This window comes from Saccopteryx leptura, chromosome 3, assembly GCF_036850995.1.
Source record: "Saccopteryx leptura isolate mSacLep1 chromosome 3, mSacLep1_pri_phased_curated, whole genome shotgun sequence".
In the NCBI taxonomy this organism is placed as follows: Eukaryota; Metazoa; Chordata; class Mammalia; order Chiroptera; family Emballonuridae; genus Saccopteryx; species Saccopteryx leptura.
Window position 1 is genome coordinate 256,816,183 of NC_089505.1, and position 23,216 is coordinate 256,839,398.

At 36.9% G+C, this 23,216-nt stretch overlaps 2 protein-coding genes across 3 annotated transcripts in view; one reads left to right on the forward strand and one right to left on the reverse strand.

Annotated features, from left to right (window-relative positions):
- Positions 1-23,216, forward strand: part of USP34 (ubiquitin specific peptidase 34) — a 307,835-nt gene that overhangs the window by 246,550 nt on the left and 38,069 nt on the right. For both annotated transcript variants that reach the window (XM_066378190.1, XM_066378191.1), the window contains exons 50-61: positions 6,630-6,783; positions 8,020-8,098; positions 9,677-9,730; positions 9,841-9,936; positions 15,363-15,427; positions 15,694-15,769; positions 15,858-15,905; positions 16,015-16,080; positions 17,722-17,802; positions 20,914-20,999; positions 21,701-21,869; positions 21,970-22,044. In XM_066378190.1, coding sequence (XP_066234287.1) covers positions 6,630-6,783; positions 8,020-8,098; positions 9,677-9,730; positions 9,841-9,936; positions 15,363-15,427; positions 15,694-15,769; positions 15,858-15,905; positions 16,015-16,080; positions 17,722-17,802; positions 20,914-20,999; positions 21,701-21,869; positions 21,970-22,044 — 1,049 coding nt within the window. The remainder of the gene's footprint in view (positions 1-6,629; positions 6,784-8,019; positions 8,099-9,676; positions 9,731-9,840; positions 9,937-15,362; positions 15,428-15,693; positions 15,770-15,857; positions 15,906-16,014; positions 16,081-17,721; positions 17,803-20,913; positions 21,000-21,700; positions 21,870-21,969; positions 22,045-23,216) is intronic.
- The window catches only part of REL (REL proto-oncogene, NF-kB subunit), a 428,703-nt gene that overhangs the window by 31,680 nt on the left and 373,807 nt on the right, over positions 1-23,216 (reverse strand). The gene's annotated exons all lie outside the window — the stretch shown is intronic.

The following is a 23,216-nucleotide window of genomic DNA, read 5'->3' on the forward strand; positions in this document are numbered from 1 at the left end:
TATGTCTTTGTTGATTCTCTGTTTGGATGACCGATCTAGAGCTGTCAGCGGTGTATTGAGGTATCCAAGTATGATTGTATTTTTGTCAGTTTTTGTTTTAAGATTAATAAGTAGCTGTCTTATATATTTTGGTGCTCCTTGGTTTGGTGCATATATATTAAGAAGTGTTATGTCTTCTTGATTCAGTGTCCCCTTAGCCATTATGAAATGGCTATTTTTGTCTCTGAGTACTTTTCCTGTCTTGTAGTCAGCATTATCCGATATGAGTATTGCTACACCTGCTTTTTTTTGGATGTTATTTGCTTGGAGTATTGTTTTCCAGCCTTTTACTTTGAATTTGTTTTTATCCTTGTTACTTAGATGAGTTTCCTGTAGGCAGCATACAGTTGGATTTTCTTTTTTAATCCATTCTGCTACTCTGTGCCTTTTTATTGGTGAGTTTAATCCGTTTACATTTAGTGTAAGTATTGACACTTGTGAGTTCCCTATTGCCATTTTTTATCTTGCTTTCTATTAGTTTTGTGTCTTGTTTGATCCTTCTCTTTCGTTTTTCTATCTTTTGTTTTTATTTGGTTGTATTCCATACATCTTCCTCTGTTGCTTTCTTTTTTATCTCATGTGCTTCTGTGGTGGTTTTTTCAATGGTGGTTACCTTTGAGTAATGAAAAGGGTCCCTACCCTGTTCATTGTAGCGAACTATTTTGTGAGTACTTTTGCACTCCATCGTCCTTTGCTACTGTTAATCTCCATCTTCTCTCCCCCTTTCTTTTTGTTGTTGTCACAGTTTAAATTTGGTTTTATTGTGTTCTTCTTGGAGCTTTTACTGGTGGCTCTGTTTTTTTTTTGTTGTTGTTCTTTGTATCTGATTGGAGAACCCCCTTTAGTAATTCCTGGAGTGGGCATTTTCTGATGATAAATTCCCTCATCTTTTCTGTATCTGTGAATGTTTTTATTTCTCCTTCATATTTGAAGGATAGCTTTGATGGGTATAGTATTCGTGGCTGAAAGTTCCTCTCTTTCAGGACTTTAAATATTGGGGTCCACTCTCTTCTAGCTTGTAGAGTTTCTGCTGAGAAATCTGATGATAATCTAATGGGCCTTCCTTTATATGTTGTATTCTTCTTTTGCCTGGCTGCCTTGAGAATTTTTTCTTTGCCGTTGGTTTGTGTCAATTTCATTATGATATGCCTTGGAGTAGGTTTGTTGTGGTTAAGAAAACTCGGAGTTCTGTTTGCTTCTTGAACTTGAGGCTTTAGTTCTTTCCATAGGCTTGGGAAGTTCTCATCTATTATTTGTTTGAATATGTTCTCCATTCCATTTTCTCTCTCTTCTCCCTCTGATATACCTATTATTCTTATGTTATTCTTTTTGATGGAGTCAGATAATTCTTGTAGGGCTATCTCATTTTTTTTTAATTTTTGAGTCTCTTTCTTCTTCTCTATGTTGTGCCTCAAGTTGCTTGTCTTCTATTTCACTAATCCTCTCCTCTATCTGACCTGTTCTATTAGCTAAGCTTGTTACTTCGTTTTTCAGCTCGTGAATTGAGTTTTTCATCTCTGTTTGATTTGTTTTTATAGTTTCAATTTCCTTGGACATATATTCTTTGTGTTCATTGAGTTGTTTTCTGAGCTCCCTAAATTGCCTTTCTGTGTTTTCTTGTATATCTCGGAGGATTTTTAGGATTTCTATCTTGAATTCTCTGTCATTTAGCTCCAAGGTTTCCAATATATTAAATTTTTTCTCCATAGATTTTTCCTCATCTAGCTGTGTTACCTCTCTTTCTTTTGTATCCATGATATTCGATTTTCTCTTCCTTAACAGCATCTGAGGGTGGTTTTGTTTGATAGTATTGAGATTTAATAAAGAATAAAAAGTTAAAAAAATAAAAAATCTAAGAGTTGTTTTTTAAAAAAAAAATTAATAATGAAATAAAGAAAAATAAAATAAAATAAAAATTTATAAAAAAGGAAATTATTCCCCCCCTCCTTTTTTCCTCTCCTCTCCTCTCCCCTCTTTCTTGAGAAAATCTTGTGGTGAACTGTGAATTATAACAAACAATGCCTGTAATGGAGGGCCTGAATTGGGGAAAAGTAATAAAGGGGCAAAAAAAAAGAAAAAAAAAAAGAAGGGGTTATGTACCCACAAAAAACAAATAAGGAAAAAATTGGGGTCAAGAATAAAATGATTTGCTTTTAGGTGTTGGTTGACTAAGAGTTATGATGAGAGGAATAAGAGGAAAACAGAAAAATGGGGGGGACAAATTAAAAAATTACTATTGTATTTAGTGGAACAAAAACTAGATAAAATGGAGTGCCAGGGATGGGTGCACTGCTAGTGAGTCAAAAAGGTGAAGTAAAAACCCCCCAAAATGCCACAAACATAAGTTTGAGTCCCAGATAAGATAATTTGTTTGTTATTGAGGTTTGAATGAGAGGAGATGTAAAGGAGAAAGGAAGGAACTAATATAAAGGGAGAAAAGAAAGAGAGAGAGAGAAAAAAAGAGGGAACCACTAAAAGAATAAAAAAGAAAAAAGAGGAGAGAGAGAGAGAGTTAAGGGTTATGGAGTGCCACCCTCATAGAGAGAAAGGAAGAAGAGAGAAAAGATAATGGGAGATGTAACACTTATGGGTAGTGTAGTTCAAGGAGAGGAGAGAGTAAGACCGGAAGAGAGTTAATCGGCCAAATTGGAGGAGGAAAAACAATATCAAGAATGAAGATAAGGGAAACAAATGAACAAATATAATAAAATGGGATAGGTTATAAAGTCTGCGTATTATTCTTGATTTTGAGAGGTTATCTTCTTGCTTTTTCTTTTCTTTCCCTCTTCCTGGTCGGTGACTCTGTACCCCGGGTTCTTTCCCTTTGGCACGCTCAGGTAGAGGTTTGCAGTTGATAAGACTCTATGGCGATGTCATGTATTGTGCTTTAGTCTCGTTGGCAGTCGAGGCTCATTAGCATTTATAGGTTCCGACAGTGAGAGAGTCCGTGTTCCTGGAGCCTTTCTCCTAGTCTTTCCTTCCTCAATTAGTAGCCTGGTAATCCAGCTATGGGGTTGCTGCTGCCTCTGCCTGGATAGTAAGAGGCTCAAAGAGCTGGCAACTCCCCACTCTGTTTCCACTCAGCACAAGGCTCTGGGTAAGGCTCAGTCAGTCAGAGCTGCTAGCATAATCAGGCAGGGTTTCCGCCCACTCAAAGACCTCTGGCTCTGCCACTCTGTCCAGTAACACAGGCGGGCGCCCACTTCCGGGGCGCTTGGAGGAAACTCTCGCTCACTATCTGCGCGTAGACCAGGATATCCGGCCAGCAGTCTCATGCTCTGAGTGAAACCCCCAACCGCATGGAAAAGTTGCAGCGTTGGAATTGGCTCTCGCTCCGTCCCCGTGTGCGGCTTTTGCAAGGCGCTGGGGCGGCCCGAGATTCCGCTTTGGCCCACACAAAGGCCCCTGACTCTGCCCCTCTGTGCGATAACATGGACGTGCACTGCTGAGGCACTCAGAGGAATCTCTCGCTCACTATCTGCGCGCGCAGACCAGGATATGAGGCCAGCCGCGTTCCCCTCTGAGTGAATCCCCTACCAGCACGGAAAAGTTCCACCGTTGGAATTAGTTCTCACTCCCTCCTGTGCGCGGCTTTCCCAGGGCGCTGGGGCTGCCCAGAGATTCCGCTTTCGGCCCACAAAAAGGCCTCTGACTCTGCCTCTCTGTGGGGTAACACGGGCACCCACTCCCGGGGCTTAGGAAGAAATCTCTCGCCCACTATCTGCGTGCGCCGACCAGGAGATCGGGTAAAATGGCTGCCCTGCTTGTCTTTTTTGTTTGGGTTTGGCGCGAGTGTTAGCTTGTATTGCCCGGGTTGCCACAGGATCAGTTTTTCCTCAGCTTGGATCTCCGTGCCACAGCCTGGTTCGGCCGTTTGTGCCACGGCCTGGATCTATTCACCCCCTTTGCCCGCCTCAGTTTCTATATTCACGGATCCCAGAGAAAGCCGCCCTGTTTAGGTTAGTGAGGAAGGTGGAGCATTTCTTACTCCCTATTTCCTTCGGGGTTTGGTTATATATTTAGCCAATTTTTCGCTCGACCATACCTTCGGGTGTATTGCGAAACATCTGGAGGCTCCAAGGATAGGTTTTTCTGTTTCTGGTTGAAGATCTTGTTGAGTTTTGGGGGAGATTTATCGGTATCGCTTCCTACCCCGCCATTACTCTGACATCATCTCTCCCAGTGATTTTCAAACTTCTGTTTATGTGCCTGAAGGACCACAGAGGTGAGGAATGGAAATAGATAAGAGAAAAAAGAAGAACAGGTTTAGCACTTGCCTTTTCCATTCTTCTTTTGCCATAGAAGTTCCATTTTACATAATAAGGATCCTGGCAAGTTTTCTTAGTTCTACTGATTTAAAATTTCAAGAAGTCTGAAGAAGCTACTATGAGATTTAGTGGGAAAAAAATGTTTTGATCTTTCTACTATGTTGCCTGGCACTTACTGAGCATTCAATAAATGTTTTACCCTCACTAAATGAGAGATGAGAGGTGTGAACAACAGGTTTAGGATATTCTTTCACAAGAAGAACATTCTCAAAAAAATAAGTGAGCAGAACCTTTTCTTTAAAGAGGAGAGAGAAGATGGTGACTGTATCTCTGAAGGAATATGGAGTTACGGGGAGGGAATTTTTAAAGTTAGAATTTGAGTATGTTTAGCCTGACCAGGCGGTTGCGCAGTGGATAGAGCATCAGACTGGGATGCCAAGGACCCAGGTTTGAGACCCTGAGGCCGCCAGCTTGAGCGCAGGATCATCTGGTTTGACCAAAGTTCACCAGCTTGAACCCAAGGTCGCTGGCTCGAGCAAGGGGTTACTCGGTCTACTGAAGGCCCACAGTCAAGGCATATATGAGAAAGCAATCAATGAACAACTAAGGTGTCGCAATGCGCAACAAAAAAATAATGATTGATGCTTCTCATCTCTCCTTTCCTGTCTTTCTGTCTGTCTGTTCCTGTCTATCCTTCTCTCTGACTCTTCTCTGTCTCTGTAAACAAACAAACAAAAAAGGCCCTGGCCGGTTGGCTCAGTGGTAAACCATTGGCCTGGCGTACAAGAGTCCCGGGTTCAATTCCCGGCCAGGGCATACAGGAGAAGCGCCCATCTGCTTCTCCACCCCCCTCCCTCTCCTTCCTCTTCCTCTCTGTCTCTCTTTCCCCTCCCGCAGCCAAGGCTCCATTGGAGCAAAGTTGGCCCCGGGCGCTGAGGATCGCTCTATGGCCTCTGCCTCAGGCGCTAGAATGGCTCCGGTTGCAACAGAGCAACGCCCCCCGGATGGGCAGAGCATTGCCCCTTGGTGGGCATGCCGGGTGGATTCCGGTTGGGCGCATGCGGGAGTCTAGGAAATGAGCCAGTAGAGATGATAAATTAAAAATAAAAATACAGGTGAAGTTAAGAAGTGGGCCTTTCATATATACATCCTACTTTTTAGAACTCTTTTCAAACCATTTATAATATGATAACAAGACTGCACAGAACTGTGCTTCATTGTATTTTTCATGATGCTTCCATGGATGGAAGTAGCAGAAATTTGTGTCAAGATAAAGGAACTTGTTAGGCCCCACATGATGCATTCAGAGTCAAACCCTAGCACATCCAACTTCTCAGCTACTGCTTTGACATTGTCAATCAGTTTTTTTCCTCTTGACATACTTGTCACTTCACTTTCCACTTTTAGACTGTACCCTCAAAACCAAATCTGCTCTCACTTACTTGCTTTTGATTATACTTTTGTAACTTTGGTATCATCACAGAATTGGTCCAAGAGCCCCACAGATACCAAAATCCATGGATGTTCCAAGTCCTTTAAAATGGCATAGAACAATGCATACAGTTGGCCCTTGACATCCACAGATTGCCAACTGCAGAGGCCCAACTGTGGATTCAAATTACTGTTTTCTATCTGCCTTTAATAGAATCTGTGAATGTAAAACCTGCAGATATAGAGGACCTACTTTACTTTTACTTTTCTATATGATGATGGGAATACAGATCGTAAATCATACATCATCTTTAAACTTAATTAGACTGTTCTGAAAGGTTTTTTTCCTTAGTATTTTTAATACCTTTCCATTTTAAATCTTTATGGGTGGGAAATATCTTTTATTTTGTTTCTGTCTACATAAATTTCTAATACAGAGTGTTTCCTATTAACTGAAAGACACTTGGATGCTTGCTCCCAGTACAGTGCTCCCATTTTACTTAACATGAGACTAAAAGACATAAATATGTTAATACCCTTTCAGATCTTGTGTTTACCTGCTCATAATACAAAATGCTTTTTTCATGTTTATATATTTCAAAAGAAATAACTAGATTAAACAAAAAGAGCATATTTTGTATTTATATATTATATTGAATTTGTCTATAGTTATGTACTAATACATGGTAGTTTTTCTAATGGTTTGAATAAATGTTCCTTAAAATTTTAGGCTATGGATGGTGATTAACTAGTAAATACAGTTATTTTGTACCTATTTTAATATATAAAATATCTGTACCTATTTCTGTGCGTAAAATATATAAAGCAATTCTAAGATGTTACTCTGCAGTTTTCAAAATTATTGCTATGATTTTATGTGAATAATTTCAGGTTTTAAGGAAGTCAGTGGTCATTCAAAAGATACAGAGAGCTATGAATATGACTTGATAGGAGTGACTGTGCACACAGGAACAGCAGATGGTGGTCACTATTATAGCTTCATCAGAGATATAGTCAATCCACATGCTTATAAAAACAATAAATGGTGAGTTTTAAATATTTTGTTGGGTTTTTTAAATATTTTAAAAGTATAAGCTATGAGAATTTTCAGATTATGTTTTCTGATTTTAGTTTTTCTAAAAACGATAAATATAAATGAAAGTGACTTTCAAAAGACAGTATAGCCTGACCCGTGGTGGCGCGGTGGATAAAGCATTGACTTGGTATGCTGAGGTTGCTGGTTCAAAGCCCTGGGCTTGCCCAGTCAAGGCACATACAACAAGCAATCAATGAACAACTAAAGTGAAGCAACTATGTCTTGTTCTCTCCCCTCCTCTCTCTGTAAAATCAATAAATAAAATTTTTAAAAAAAGACAGTATAAATGAATTATTCTTAAATTTTATGGATCTCCAGACTCTTAAGAATTTGATAAATACTTCTCAGTGAAAAATGAAAACAAAGTTTTACACACAACTTTATTTTCATAAGAAATACTGCACCCTCCAAGTCTTACATAGCTGTGTCACTCATTCAAGAGCTATTTACTGAATGCCTTGTATATGGTGACCACAAAATTCTTATTCGAGTTACAAGTTAACCTTCATGCTCCACTCTTTTCACCTTACTTTTTCTCTTCAACACACACATTCTTTTTTATCAATCTTTTTATCAAATTAATGGTCAAAAATTATTAAATCAGTTCTTTTCATAACTTTTTTTTTTAGTCTTCACAGTCTTCAGATGTTGAGTCTCATGTATAGAGAGACTATTATCTGTGTACTCTAAGTGTTGGTGATTAGCTTTGAGCATTTACATTGGTACATTGATTGATCTGCAGTTAGCAGAATAGTTTTGTTCAACTGTTTTTTCATCTTTATGGCTTTAAATTTTTTGTGTATATTTGAATATATTTATGTAAAATATTTTGAATCTTTTTTATCATAAATTTTAAAATGGCATCTTTATCTTTGGAAGTTCTCCCATCTCTTAATTTTTTTTCTGTCTAGTAGCTTTACATGTTGTTATAGTTAGGGAAAATTTTTATTATTTTTATGTACTCTTGTTGCTTCTAGGTTATAAATGGATCAAATTTTAAGGTAGTTATGACTGTTATAAAATTATATTCACAATTTCTAGTGGGTTACAGTTGTTGAAATAAGAACTTAGTTAAAATACACCTCATATTAATAATAGTTTGATACATATATATCAGTACATAACCTAATTATTTTTAAAATAGGCCTAATACACAAACATTCAATACTATGTGCTCTATTTTAGGTATCTTTTTAATGATGCTGAGGTAAAACCTTTTGATTCTGCTCAACTTGCCTCTGAATGTTTTGGTGGAGAAATGACAGTAAGTTTTATTCAGAAATTATAAATGGTTTGTGACTTTACAATGCTTTGCAATATCATAAAATCCAATAGTACCAGAGTAACTTAATTCTTCATCGCTATAATTAAATCTTAATTTTATTCAGCTGGTATTTATTGGAAGTTTAGTATGTTTGGAATATATAATACATGCTAGGAAATATTTTTAAAATTACTATTTTGCCTTCAACTGATTAAAAAGATTAAGACTTACATTTGAAAATTAAATAATTGTATAGGAATTGAAATCTGTTGCCGTGACATTATTATTTTTTTTTCTGAAGTTGGAAACAGTGAGGCAGTCAGACAGACTCCTGCATGCACCCGACCAGGATCCACCCGGCATGCCCACCAGGGGGCAGTGCTCTGCCCATCTGGGGCATCGCTCTGTTGCAACCAGAGCCATTCTAGAGCCTGAGGCAGAGGCCACAGAGCCATCCTCAGCACCCGGGCCAACTTTGCTCCAATGGAGCCTTGGCTGTGGGAGGGGAAGAGAGAGACAGAGAGGAAGGAGAGGGGGAGGGGTGAAGAAGCAGATGGGCGCTTCTCCTGTGTGCCCTGGCCGGGAATCGAACCCGGGACTCCTGCACGCCAGGCCGACTCTCTACCACTGAGCCAACCGGCCAGGGCTTGACATTATTTTTGAATAACTTGTTTTCTTGGATGTATTGGGATTAGAGCTGGAAGAAATTCACTTTATTGACTTAATTGGAACACTTTGACAAGAAAGGTGAATTGAGTTTAATTTTAAATAATTGTTCTTTTAATGCCTTTTATAAAGCAGCAGCAACCTGTTTATTACAAGTGACAGGATAGAAAAAGAAAAGCTTATCTGTTACATAATTAGCAATAAGACATAAGAAAAGACAATTAGATTGGAGTAGTATTGTTATAATTTCACTCTTCATAGGCAGTTTATCTTAGTACTAATTTTAAAAAGAATTTTAAATACCTCATTGATTCTCACAAGTCAGGTATTTAATAGTCTTTTCTATTTCACAGATAAACCAATTTTTCACTTTAATAGCCGTTTTTATTGTGGATTTGCATTTTGAATTTTAGTGAAGGAATTTTTTGTTTCTTCATTGCTCTTTGGTGTTCTTATGTACCTTTCTGAATAAAAAAGGAGCAGTATGAATATTGCTTAACATTTTGGAAATGGGTAGAAGAAGGAAGTAAAAGTGAGTTACCACTGAAGCCATCTCTAAACTGACTGCTTCTCTAGATAGTATTCCTAGGACATTTCCTCCAAAAAAAAAAAAGTAAACTTTGTAAAGCTCTTCTATTAAAAGATAGTTTTTTAAATTGCAAGTCTATTTTATTTTCTTATGCTTTATATATTTTATGGTAAAGTGCCTTAAAATATGTTTTGGATCTTTATTTTTTTAGTATTCTTCACTAAAAACTTCTGTCAAGGATTTTTATGAGTATAATGCTATTTGAAAACTGTTTCTGAAGTTACTACACAGTATTAAGTAGCTTTCTGGGGGGAAATATTATATATGTAGATACAGCCAAGTATACCTGCTTTCTAAAGAAAGAAACTTATTTTTTAAAACAGACCAAGACCTATGATTCTGTTACAGACAAATTTATGGATTTCTCTTTTGAAAAGGTAACCATTTCTTTCATATATAATTTTATATCTTTTTGTTTTTTCATGTTACCTACTTTTATAGTTACATTTTGTCAAAATGAAAATACAGTTTTTTTTCCTCTTAAAAGACACACAGTGCATATATGCTGTTTTACAAACGCATGGAACCAGAAGAAGAAAATGGGAAAGAATACAAATTTGATGTTTCATCAGAATTGCTAGAGGTATGAGTTAATTTAACTTTAGTAGCAATTTGAAACTGTGTGTGTGTGTGTGTGTGTGTGTGTGTGTGTGTGTGTGTGTGTGTGATGGAGAGACAGAGAGAGGGACAGACAGAAAGGGAGAGAGATGAGAAGCATCAATTCTTTGTGGCACCTTAGTTCATTGATGCTTTCTCATTTGTGCCTTGACCTGGGTGGCTACAGCAGTGCGAGTGCCCCCTTGCTCAAGCCAGCAACCTTGGGCTTCAAGCCATTGACCTTTGGCTCAGCCAGTGACCTCAGGGTTTCAAACCTGGGTCCTCTACATCCCAGTTCAATGTTCTATCCATTGCGCCACTGCCTGATCAGGCTTGAAAGCATATTTAAGTATTCCTCCTGCAAGTAGTAATAGTACTATGATATAAAAATAGGCTATGACAACATTAGGACCTATAATCCAAGGTAGACCGTAACAGTATATACAAATACTGTTGGTAATACTGACATATAACAGGTGAATATTAAGTGAATGAGATTAAAGGGAGTAGAAAATTATTAGTAACACTGAAGAAAAATAAAGATAAAATGGCTGATGGGATTATGGCAGACTCACAAATAACTTGTATGGTTGGTGATGCTCTTATTGGTAATAGGATTGCAAGTGTTCTCTTTACTCTTCATGTTACACACAAGTGTATAATATGTGTGTGTTTGAAATGCATTTTAAGTATGTATTTTTTATATTAAGTGTGTCTCATTTATAATAATGAGGCTTTCTTTATTTCACAATGTGGTAATGGTAATGTTACTTTAATATCTTAAGATTTATAAAAAGTACTCATCACTCAATTGTGTGTTGTCATTGTTATAAATTCAGTCATATAAAAGTACAAAAAGTAAATTCCCAGAAACGTATAACTGAAAAAAATTTCTTTCATCTAGACAATTCAGCTTTTACTATCTGATTGATTGGTTGATATTTGCACTGTGTGGACAAGCTTTAAAACTGAGTGAATTTTTTCCCCCCAAACTCTAAACTGGTATCATGCCTACCCATAATGTTACTGATAAAAAGTCAAGGATACTGTCTTTTTAAATATTTGGATTGGATTTATCATAAAAATTAGATGCTTCACTAGATTTCAGGCCATTAAACTCACCTGCTTGCCTAACCAGATGGTGGCGCAGTGGATAGAGCATCGGACTGGGATGTGGAAGACCAAGGTTCGAGACCCTAAGGTTGCTAGCTTGAGCGTGGGCTCATCTGGTTTGAGGAAAAGCTCACCAGCTTGAGCCCAAGGTCGCTGGCTCAAGCAAGGGGTTACTCGATCTGCTAAAGGCCCGCGGTCAAGGCACATATGAGAAAGCAATCAATGAACAACTAAGGTGTTGCTACGCCCAATGAAAAAATAATGATTAATGCGTCTCATCTCTCTGTTCTTGTCTGTCTGTCCCTGTCTTTCCCTCTCTCTGACTCTCTCTATTTCTCTGTAAAAAGATAAAAAATAAAAAAAATAAATAAACTCACCTGCTTATGCAATAAATTCAGTCACCATCATAATTAAAGTTAAATAGGTTAGAATTACCATTATGTGCAAGACTTGATGCTCACAAGGTATTCAGACAAATCTAGACCTTGTTCTAGATGAGGACTTCATAGTTTTGTTTTTTTTACTTGATAGTATTCAATGACAGCCAGTCTACTTGCAAAATGAAATTTTATTTTATTTTTTTTTTATTTTATTTTTTCCTGAAGCTGGAAACGGGGAGAGACAGTCAGACAGACTCCCGCATGCGCCCGACCGGGATCCACCCGGCACGCCCACCAGGGGCGACGCTCTGCCCACCAGGGAGCGATACTCTGCCCCTCCGGGGCGTTGCTCTGCCGGGACCAGAGCCACTGTAGCGCCTGGGGCAGAGGCCAAGGAGCCATCCCCAGCGCCCGGGCCATCTTTGCTCCAATGGAGCCTCGCTGCGGGAGGGGAAGAGAGAGACAGAGAGGAAGGAGAGGGGGAGGGGTGGAGAAGCAAATGGGCGCTTCTCCTATGTGCCCTGGCCGGGAATCAAACCCGGGTCCCCCGCACGCCAGGCCAACGCTCTACCGCTGAGCCAACCGGCCAGGGCCAAAATGAAATTTTAAATAAAACTTTAGTGATATATATGTATTTTATCAGTGGTCAAATGCCTTTATATTGTTAAAAATTATTGAGACCCTTAAGAGCTTTTTAAACTATTACTTTTAATGTAATTATATCAATATTTACCATATTAGAAATAAAATATTTTAACTTTTATTTGTTTTTATTGATTCTTGAACGAGAGAGAGAAAGAGACACACAGACACACACACATCAGTTTGTTTTCTACTTATTCATTTATTGATTAATTCTGTATGTGCCCTGACGAGGAGTTGAATCCTCAACTTTGGTGTGTTGGGTTGACCCCCTAAACAACTGAGTGAGCTAGCCAGGGCTCAAACAGATTTTTAAATTTTGTATTCATTTTAAAATAACAAAAATACCTGGCATGTTAATATAAAGTAAATGAGATTAAAGTGGGAAAACATTATTAGTAATATTGAAGAAAAATAAGAAAGTGGTTAATGGAATTAGGGCAAGCTAATTTTTGTGAAAAAATATTTTTCAGAATCTATCGTTCATTGAGAAAAGTGGCCCTGTTTTACATTTTTGAAAATGTCTTTAATATCTAATTTAATACAAGACAGCTCATAAGGGCTCCTGTATTTTGTCTGTTGTGATCTCATCATTTCGCCTCTGGAAACACTCCATTGTATGTTTATGAGAGAATGAGAGTAAATTGTTTTGACCTTATAGACACCCTAAAAATGTTACGGGAACACTCATAGCTCTCTGACCATTCTTTGGGAAGCACTGATTTACATTGTGACAAAAGGGAATTTAGACCTTTGCTTTTATAGTAATGTAGTAATAACAAGAACAAGAAAAACAAACTAAACTACGTTAGAATATTCTTGATTACAGACCTAAACTATGTTTCAGCTTATTAATTTAAAATGATTGCCTGCACATACATTTTATTAAAAAATTAAGTAAAAATAGAATAATATTAACATTAATATAGATTTTAGATATAAACTGGAATCTAGTCCTTTAGATTTGTACAGTTAAAATATAGCTAGTAGCAGGTTTTCCCAGAAGGTAAATAGAAAATTTTAGAACCATAAAATATATTAAGTAAACAAACATTATAAATTGTAGTAGACTGATATGGATAAAACAGAGTGTCTCAGAAAGGGTAGTTGAATCAGGAGTACTGGGGAAGGTGATCAGGAAATGTGACCTTCATCTTTGACTAGAAAGTTATTGAGGGGAAGAGTTCTACAGGCAAAGAGAACATTATGTACAGTCTCCTGAGGAAAGATGGAGCTTATTTGGCATGTTTTAGATGCTGAAAGGGAACCTCTGTGGCTTTGATGATTAATAATTGCTAGGAAGAGTGATCTAAAATGAAGTTGGATGACTATCTAGAAAACAATTAGGAAAGTTCTTATCAGTATAGTGCATTAGTTTCACACTTAGACACACTCAGTTGACTCCACATACATTGTATTGATAAAGGACAATCTAAAAACAAGATGAATATTTCTGTAGAACAGAAATAGAATGGAATTAAAAGCACTAAGTCTGGTGGAAATCATGGAACTTACTAGGCTTGAGGTCCAAAGCAGATAACCTTGGTGGCCAAAGGTTTAACTCTTGCAGGGTAAAGGAGACAGATAGTTCCTAGCTAAAATCAAGAAGCTTAGAATAGGGTTTCATTGTTATGAAAAGGCGCTGAATTAGGATGGGTGAATGCTGTCAAACTCTACTTGTAGCTACAGCTTTATAGAAAGCTATATGCCTAGAAATGCTTAAAGGACTGAAGCAAGGCCATTCAATCACTAGGTCTGTGATTTTCTAAATATATTGTAGAGCAGGATCCCTAATATGTGATTATAAAACCTGATTTTGGACTAGTAGGGGACTGGGAAGGTAAGTAGAGGTAGTTGAACATCTTTAGGGGATAAAGACAACCAGTAATATCTAAAATCAAAAAATAAATACAGTGTGTCCGTAAAGTCATGGTGCACTTTTGACTGGTCACAGGAAAGCAACAAAAGACGACAGAAATGTGAAATCTGCACCAAATAAAAGGAAAACCCTCCCAGTTTCTGTAGGATGATGTGGCAGCATGTGCGCATGCGCAGATGATGATGTAACACCGTGTATGCAGCGGAGCAGCCCACAGCCATGCCAGTCGAGATGTGGCCGGTACAGAGGAAAGTTCAGTGTGTTCTGTGGCTCGCTAAATTCGAATCCGTGACCAAAGTGCAACGTGAATATCGGCGCGTTTATAACAAAGCGCCACCACATAGGAATAACATTACTCGGTGGGATAGCAGTTGAAGGAAACCAACAGTTTGGTGGAGAAACCCCGTTCTGGTAGGCCATCAGTCAGTGACGCGTCTGTAGAGGCTATACGGGATAGCTACCTAAGGAGCCCTAAAAAATCTGTGCGAGAGCCCGCATCGAACTGCACTGAATAGGTATGAAACTGGGAGAGTTTTCCTTTTATTTGGTGCAGATTTTACATTTCTATTTTGTTGCTTTCCTGTGACCGGTCAAAAGTGCACCATGACTTTACGGACACACTGTATATTTCAGGACTGACCTGTGGTGGCGCAATGGGTAAAGCATTGACCCGGAGTGCTGAGATAGCTGGTTCAAAACCCCAGGCTTTGCCTAGTCAAAGCACATATGGGAGTTGATGCTTTCTTCTCCTTCCCCTTTCTCTCTCTCTCTCTCTCTCTCTCAAATGAATAAAAATCTAAAAAAATAAAAAATATATATATATTATATATATTCCAGATAAAAATATTGTGGAACTGTGTGACAGTGACTTACAGCATGTTTAGGGTATTCAAAGAGATGAAGGAACATAAAAGCTAAAGACAACAGAGCTATTCTACAGAACTGACAGAAATAATCATTTTTTATGATTTTTATAAACAGGGAAATCACCTTTCATAGGTCTGCTAACCTGAATTAAATTTTTTGTATTGATAGTTTTTAAACATAAATCTTTTTCTCAAAACCTAGTCTTATCAAAGTATAATATGACATAGTTTTATTCATTTATATATTTGTTCTTCAAATGGGATTTCAGAATTTTTTCAAAATGTTTATGAATACAGTTTTTAAAAATTTACAATCCCTTGAGGTAGCCAGATATTGGAGTGGTTTTAGTAACTTAAAGTACTTTCATGTTTTATATTTATATTCCTGGGAAAAAATCAACATGAATTTTAAGCACATGTATTTTTGGGGCTTTGTTTCTTTTAGAGCAAGTCTTTCTTGTCTAATAAAAATATTGATACAGTATAATAAGCAAATGGTTTCTAATATCTAACATTACCTTTTTTTCCCCAGTGGATTTGGCATGATAACATGCAATTTCTTCAAGACAAAAACATTTTTGAACATACATATTTTGGGTAAGTTTGGTAAATTTAGTAATTTTTTTTTATTTTGTTGTATTTATTGGGGTAACATTGATTGATAAAATTATATAGAATTCAGGTATACAATTCTGTAATACATCATCTGTATATTGTATTGTGTGTTCACCACCCAAAGTCAAGTTTCCTTTTGTCACCATTTATTCCCCCTTTACCCTCTTCTATCCTCAGTAACAGATTTTGTTATATGTTTAATTTTTTTTTTTCTGTAAGAATTTCAATATATTACTTTTAAATTCTAGGTTTATGTGGCAGTTGTGTAGTTGTATTCCCAGTACATTACCAGATCCTAAAGCTGTATCCCTAATGACTGCAAAGGTAATATATAAGCCTTAGATAATTTTTTCAAAATTGACTTCTTTAAAATAATTAAATATTTTTTGCTTAATTTCATCTTCTTTTACAGTTAAGCACTTCCTTTGTCCTAGAGACATTTATTCATTCAAAAGAAAAGGTATGTGTTTTATTTTGTGCATTTTTGAGATTTGATATCTTTTGGTTTTCATTATCTTTAGCTGAGAAGTCCTTATGCCTTCAGTGACTTCTTTCTTTTTCTTTTTTAGCCCACAATGCTTCAGTGGATTGAATTGTTGACCAAACAGTTTAATAATAGTCAAGCAGCTTGTGAGGTGAGGTGAATAGTTCAATCAACAATACATAACTTAAGATTCACTTTTCTGTTATGTTTTAACGTAGATGCTACAGCAAAATTGTTTTATCTGCCAAATCATAGGAAGCTCACTGTGAGTTGTTTCTAAAATCATTTGATAGCTAAAAGTTATAATTTATGTATCAATTCTATTCTAATCAATTCTGATTAAATAATTGTTTTTTAAGTTATTTAAAAGTCCTTTGGTTTCCTACCATGTATTAGAAGGATAATGTATAGAAAATTTAAAGGACTACTAGATATTTCTTAACTACTCTGAATATTATCAGAAAATACTTATCTTCCACCTACCCTGAAAAAAAAAAAATACATGTATCCCACTAGATCAGTTTATGTCCAGTTTTATCTCCTTTTGTGAGGCAGCCCTAAGAATAATTGCTCACAGATAATGATCACTTAACCATATTGTCATCTTAATATATCATTTTTGACTAGCTCCCAAAGTGGTATAAACCTTCTTGGGAATGCAAGTCATAAATTTCTAAGAGTTGGGAAATAGGAGCATAATATGCAATACATTAAAGTAGTTGAGCCTTGCTTTGACCAGTGGTGGCAAAGTGGATAGAGTGTTGACCTAGGAACCTGAGGACCCAGGTTCAAAACCCTGAGGTTGCCAACTTGAGCGTGGGTTCACTGGCTTCAGCATGGGATCATAAATATGATCCCATGGTTGCTGGCTTGAGCCTGAAGGTTCCTTGAAGCCTTGAGCAAGGGGTCACTGGCTCTACTGGAACCCCCTCCCAGTCAAAGTACATATGAGAAGTAATAAATGGACAACTGAAGTGAGGCAACTATGAGTTGATGCTTCTCATCTCTCTCCCTTCCTGTCTGTCTTGTCTGTCTTGTCTGTCTCTCACAAAAAAAAAGGTTTTTTTGTATAGAAGGTCAATTACGCCTTATAGCAATGAAATAGGAAAATCTGATTATTTTAAATTTCAATTACAATGGCTTAATTTTTTGAACTTTATAATGAACATTTCAAAACATGTACAAAAGTAAAAAAGATGTTACCTATTACCCAACTTCAACAAAAGGTAACATTCTTTTATTTTCATTTATTTCTGCCCCCCCCCATGGCTTTTCTCAGCTGAAGTATCTTAAAGCAGACCAAGATATTATATCATATATCATAAATGCTCAGATGTAACATGATTGCATTCACTTCTAGTAAAATTAGAAGCAATTCCTTAACATCAGATACCTATTCCATGCTTAGTTTTCTCTAATTGTCTAAAAAATGTTCTTCATAGTTGGTTTGTTTAAATTAGTATTCAAACAAGGTTTACATTTGCTTTTGTCTCTTAAATCTTCTTTCATCTTTTAAAAGTTATTCTTTTTTCTCCTTGCCACTCTGTCATTTGTTGTGCAAGATTTTCTACATGTTAGCTTTGACTACATGTAGCATCCTTTTGGTGTTATTTAACATGTTTCTCTATTCCCATTCCAGTTGACAATTTTTAAACTATTTCATAGATCTAGAGGGTTTGTTGATTATATCATAATTAGTTTTGTTATTATTTTTTAATAAAAGTTTTACTTTAGTTTTTCACTTGATTTACAAGTATTGGTTAAATGTTAAAATCAAACTATTTTCTTACAGTGGTTTTTGGACCGCATGGCTGATGATGACTGGTGGCCAATGCAGATATTAATTAAGTGCCCTAATCAAATTGTGAGACAGGTAAGAAAAAATTTATTTGAAAAAGAAATGGCTTTCAGGTTAATTCTAAATTTTCTTGAGAATATGTTTTAACCCAGATTGCATAGTACTTTGGAAAGATTGACCTCTTACTTTAAAAGTTATTTTCCTTTGCCTGACCAGGTGGTTGTTCAGTGGATAGAATGTCAGACTGGGGCACAGATGACCCAGGTTCGAAACACCAAGGTCGCTGGCTTGAGCGCAGGCTCATTTGGTTTGAGCACAGCTCACCAGCTTGAACTTAAGGTCGCTGGCTTCAGCAAGGGGTCACTTGGTCTGCTGTAGTCCCTGGTCAAGGCACATATGAAAAAGCAATCAATGAACAACTAAGGTGCCTCAAGGAAGAGTTGATGCTTCTCATCTCTGTCCCTTCCTGTCTTTCCCTATCTGTCCCTCTCTGTGTCTCTGTCAAACACACAAAATGTTGTTCTGCTTTTGTTTTCACCAGCCTTTTTTTTTCTTTTTTTTTTTTTAATTAAATATTATATCAATTAAGTGATTTGAATCATTCACATGTCTTACCAGACATGTGATAGCTATAACCACGTATTCTCTTAGATTCCACTCTGGCTGCTTTATTAAGTAGTACTGAGTTTTTTTCAGAGCCTTAGATATTCTAACTATGGGGACTGAAATGACCTTGAAAGTTAAAATACTTCATAACTCTTTCTGATAAGTCCTGAGCTATCACATGAATATTTGTTTTTATTTTTTTATTTATTTATTTTAATTTTTTTTTTTCATTTTTCTGAAGCTGGAAACAGGGAGAGACAGTCAGACAGACTCCCGCATGCGCCCGACCGGGATCCACCCGGCATGCCCACCAGGGGCGAAGCTCTGCCCACCAGGGGGCGATGCTCTGCCCATCCTGGGCGTCGCCATGTTGCGACCAGAGCCACTCTAGCGCCTGAGGCAGAGGCCACAGAGCCATCCCCAGTGCCTGGGCCATCTCCGCTCCAGTGGAGCCCCGGCCGCGGGAGGGGAAGAGAGAGACAGAGAGGAAAGTGCGGCGGAGGGGTGGAGAAGCAAATGGGCGCTTCTCCTGTGTGCCCTGGCCGGGAATCGAACCCGGGTCCTTCGCACGCTAGGCCGACGAATATTTGTTTTTATAATTAGAAAATTTAGACAAGGAACATGTAAATATTACTATATATTTATTTATTACACAAAGCCAAACATTTGATCTGATATATGTCACTTTTCAGTTATTATTGAGATATAATTCTTTCAAATTGTAAACTTTAATGGTTTTTAATGTTTCTAAACTTGTGCTACCATTGTCTAACTTTATAACACTCCTAAAAGAAACTTCATGCCTATTAGCATTCAATTCTTATTGTATCCTGTCTCTTCTCCCCAGCCCCAGATAACCACTACTCTACTTTCTGTCTCTATAGATTTGCCTATTCTGGCCATTTCATATAAATGGAATCATACAGTTTGTGGTCTTTTGTGATTGGCTTCTTTGTTTTAACAATGCTTTCAATATTTATTCATGTTGTATCATGTATCTGTACTTCATTTCTTTTTATTGCCAAATAATGTTCCATTATATGACTATTCCAGATTTTCTTTATTCATTCAGCGATTGATGAACTTTTGGGACATTTCCATTTTTTTAGCTATTTTGAATAATGTTATGAATATTTGTGTACAGATATTTGTTTGGACATAATGTTTTCAATATTTTTTGATATGTACCTAGGAGTGGAATTGTTGGGTCAAATGGTCACATTATGTTTAACAATTTTAGGAACTACCAAACTTTTTTATTCTCATCAATCTATGAGGGTTCCAGTTTCACTAGATCTTCTTCAGCATTTTTTTATTGTTGTTGAGAGAGAAACATGAGAAGCATCAAGTTGCATCACTTTTTTTTTTATTCAGTGAGAGGAGAGGCAGAGAGACAGACTCCCACATGCACCCTGACCAGGATCCACCTGGCAAGCCCACTAGGGGTGATGCTCTGCCCATCTGGGGCACTGCTCCATTGCTCAGCAACTGAGCTCTTCCTAGCACCCGAGGCAGAGGCCATGAAGCTATCCTCAGTGCCCAGGCCAACTTGCTCCAATTAAGCCATGACTGCAGAAGGGGTGGGGGAGAGGTGGAGAAGCAGATGGGTGCTTCTCCTGTGTGCCCTGACAGGAAATGGAACCTGGGATACCCACACGTCAGGCCAACACTCTTATTACTGAGACAGCGGCCAGGGCCATAGTTGTATTACTTTATTTCACTAATTGCTACTATGTACCTTGACTGGAGGGGGCTCCAGCCAAGCCAGTGACCTTTGGGCTCAAGCCAGTGACCATGGGATCACATCGATGATTCCACGCTCAGGCCGGCAACCCAGAATTCAAGCTGGCAACCGTGGGGTTTCAAATCTGGGACCTCAGTGTCCCAGGTTGATGCTCTGTCTATTGCACTACCACTGGTCAGGTATTCTGCATTTTTATTGTTTTCTATTTTAGCCAGTTTAATGAGTATGAAGTAATGTCTCATTATGGTTTTTGGTTTGTATTTCTCTAATTATTAATGATATTGAACATCTTTTATATGCTTATTGGCCATTAGTATATCTTATTTAGAGACTCCACTAATTGAGAGGTTTGTGAAGCTTTGTTTTTTGGTAATCGCTATTACTGAAACTTACCGTTTTTGTTTGTTTTTTCCTTACTTTAAAATTAAATATTGTTTTTGAAGCTAACTTTACCTTATATCTTCAGTCTGTAGTTTAGACTCTGGGAAGCTTTAGAATGTCAAAAAAATTAATCTTTAAGCAAAATACAAATGGATGGTGGAGAATTTGAGGGAATTTTAAATTTAAATTTTTATTTTTATCCATTTTTATTTAATTATTAAGGTGACACTGGTTAACAAAATTATACAAGGTTCAGGTGCACAGTTCTATAACACATATTCTGTACACTGTATTGTATGTTCACCACCCCAAGTCAAGTGCCCATCCATCACCATTTATTCCCCCACACCCTCCTCCACTTCCCCTCAGAGAATTTTGAATCATGTTAATTTTTCAGTATTTTTGTTACCTTATATGAGTTGGCTCTTGGGATCTTAATATCTTTTCTTTTATAGATGTTTCAGCGTTTGTGTATCCATGTGATTCAGAGACTTAGACCTGTACATGCTCATCTCTATCTACAGCCAGGAATGGAAGATGGGTAAGATTCTAGTATCTTTTGAACATTTTATTTTTATTTTATTATTATTATTTTTTTTAGTGTCAAAGATTGAAAGACAGAAAAGGAGGGAGATGAGAAGCATCAACTCGGAGTTGCTCACTTTAGTTGTTCATTGATTGCTTCTTATACATGCCTTGACTGAGGGGCTCCAACTGCACCAGAGACCCTTTGCTCAAGCCAGTGACCATGGGGTCATGTCTATGATCCTGTGCTCAAGCCAGATGAGCCCACACTCAAGCCAGCCACATAGGGGTTTTGAACCTGGGTCCTCAGCATTTCAGGTCAACGCTCTATCTACTGTACCACCACCTGGTCAGGCTATTTTTAAACTTTATGATCAACCTACAAAATATTTTTAAATATCCACAGTAAAATATTTTAAGTTCTTCTATTTAAAAATAATCCATAATATAAATCAGGAAGAGAAATTTTTTGTTTCGTTTTCTTTTTGATTAAGCGCATCTTCAAAATTCTCTACAAATAAATTTGTAACTTTGTCTTTTGTCTGAATTGATTTAGCCAGACACAATAACTGGAATCCAACTACTTATATTGTTGTTAATGGTATTTATTATCAAAGATGAAAGAGATAAATTCAGGTTTTTAAAAATACTTTCCTCCCAGAGTTTTTATCTCCAGACCTCATATTTTCTCTAAGATGTATCAAATTGTGTTTTCAGGTCAGATGATATGGATGCCTCAGTAGAAGATATTGGTGGTCGTTCATGCGTCACTCGATTTGTGAGGACTCTGTTATTAATTATGGAACACGGTGTAAAACCTCATAGTAAACATCTTACAGAGTATTTTGCCTTCCTTTATGAATTTGCCAAAATGGGTGAAGAAGAGGTGAGGCTATATTTTGTTTATCTCTGGTATTATATGACTCTTTTCAGTATTTAAAACTTGTTTTTATATTCTATTTTAAAATTGATATTTTTATTTTTAGAGCCAATTTTTGCTTTCATTGCAAGCCATATCCACAATGGTACATTTTTACATGGGAACCAAAGGGCCTGAAAATGTAAGTACTGTTCTGTCTTATGTTGGCAATTTAGATGGTATTTCTACAAATTTACATCATGGAAAGTCATTAGATTCTAGAACCCTTTAAATTCCCTTCTGGCCCTCATATTAGAAAATTTTAAGGGTCTAAGTTTGATATTTTTAATGGATATAGCAAGAGAAGAAAGAAGTAATAAATTTCACTGCTAAGGCCCTGGAAAAAAGCAAATAAATTTCAAGAAAATAGCTACCACCTACTTTGGGGTTCTATCATTAGCATGTTGTTTTAGTGAACATTTTTGTTAGCCGTATTTTTTAAGTTCTTTGATAATAAGTTTGTCAGAGTTTTCCAAAAATTTAAGTAGCTATTCATATATTAAAGCATTATATGAATTTTGTGTTGTCTGAAATGACCACATTGGATTGAATATTCTATTTGCACTATCTTATTTAATCTTTTTTCAACCCTAAGAGGCAAGTACTTTTGTTATCTTCGTTTCACAGATGAGGAACTTGAGACATAAAGACATTAACTTTTTAGATTACAGTGAATTGGGCTTTGATCCTTGGTCAAACTCCTGACCTAAACCATTAATGACTGCTATAATTAAAGCTTCTCAGAATTTGGACAGTTATTATATAATTCTACCCTATATGGCTGCTTGTTTAGACTGCTTTTCTTTTGCTTTATTAGATCATTAACCTTTTTAGTCTCTTGAATTTCAAAGCCCAAGTGAGTATCTTTGAAATACCTATTTGGATTATTTGGCGACTTCAAATAAAGATGCCTTAATTTATATAACTGGCAGTTTTATTAAGTAGGAACTACTGTTTTATCATACTCGTAAATTTTGGTTCTGATTTATTTTCCAAGGGGCTTGCCTATAAGAACAAAAAAGTTATTAAAGGATTTATTCCTCTAGGTAAGGTTAAATATTTACAATATTGAGAATCACTGCTATTTACAGTTCTGCCTATTAGGTCTGAAACTGTCCTGAATGTGGTTTATTCTTTTACAGGTAGGGTTAGACCTTTGAGTAGTTGTTTTTCATGATACATACTTCTGCCACTCTGCCACTGTACTCTGGATAGTTATAGAAAATGATCAAGTTATATGCTCTCAATAAGATGTTGAAACTGCCTGACCAGGCATTGGTGCAGTGGATAGAGCATTGGACTAGGATGTAGAGG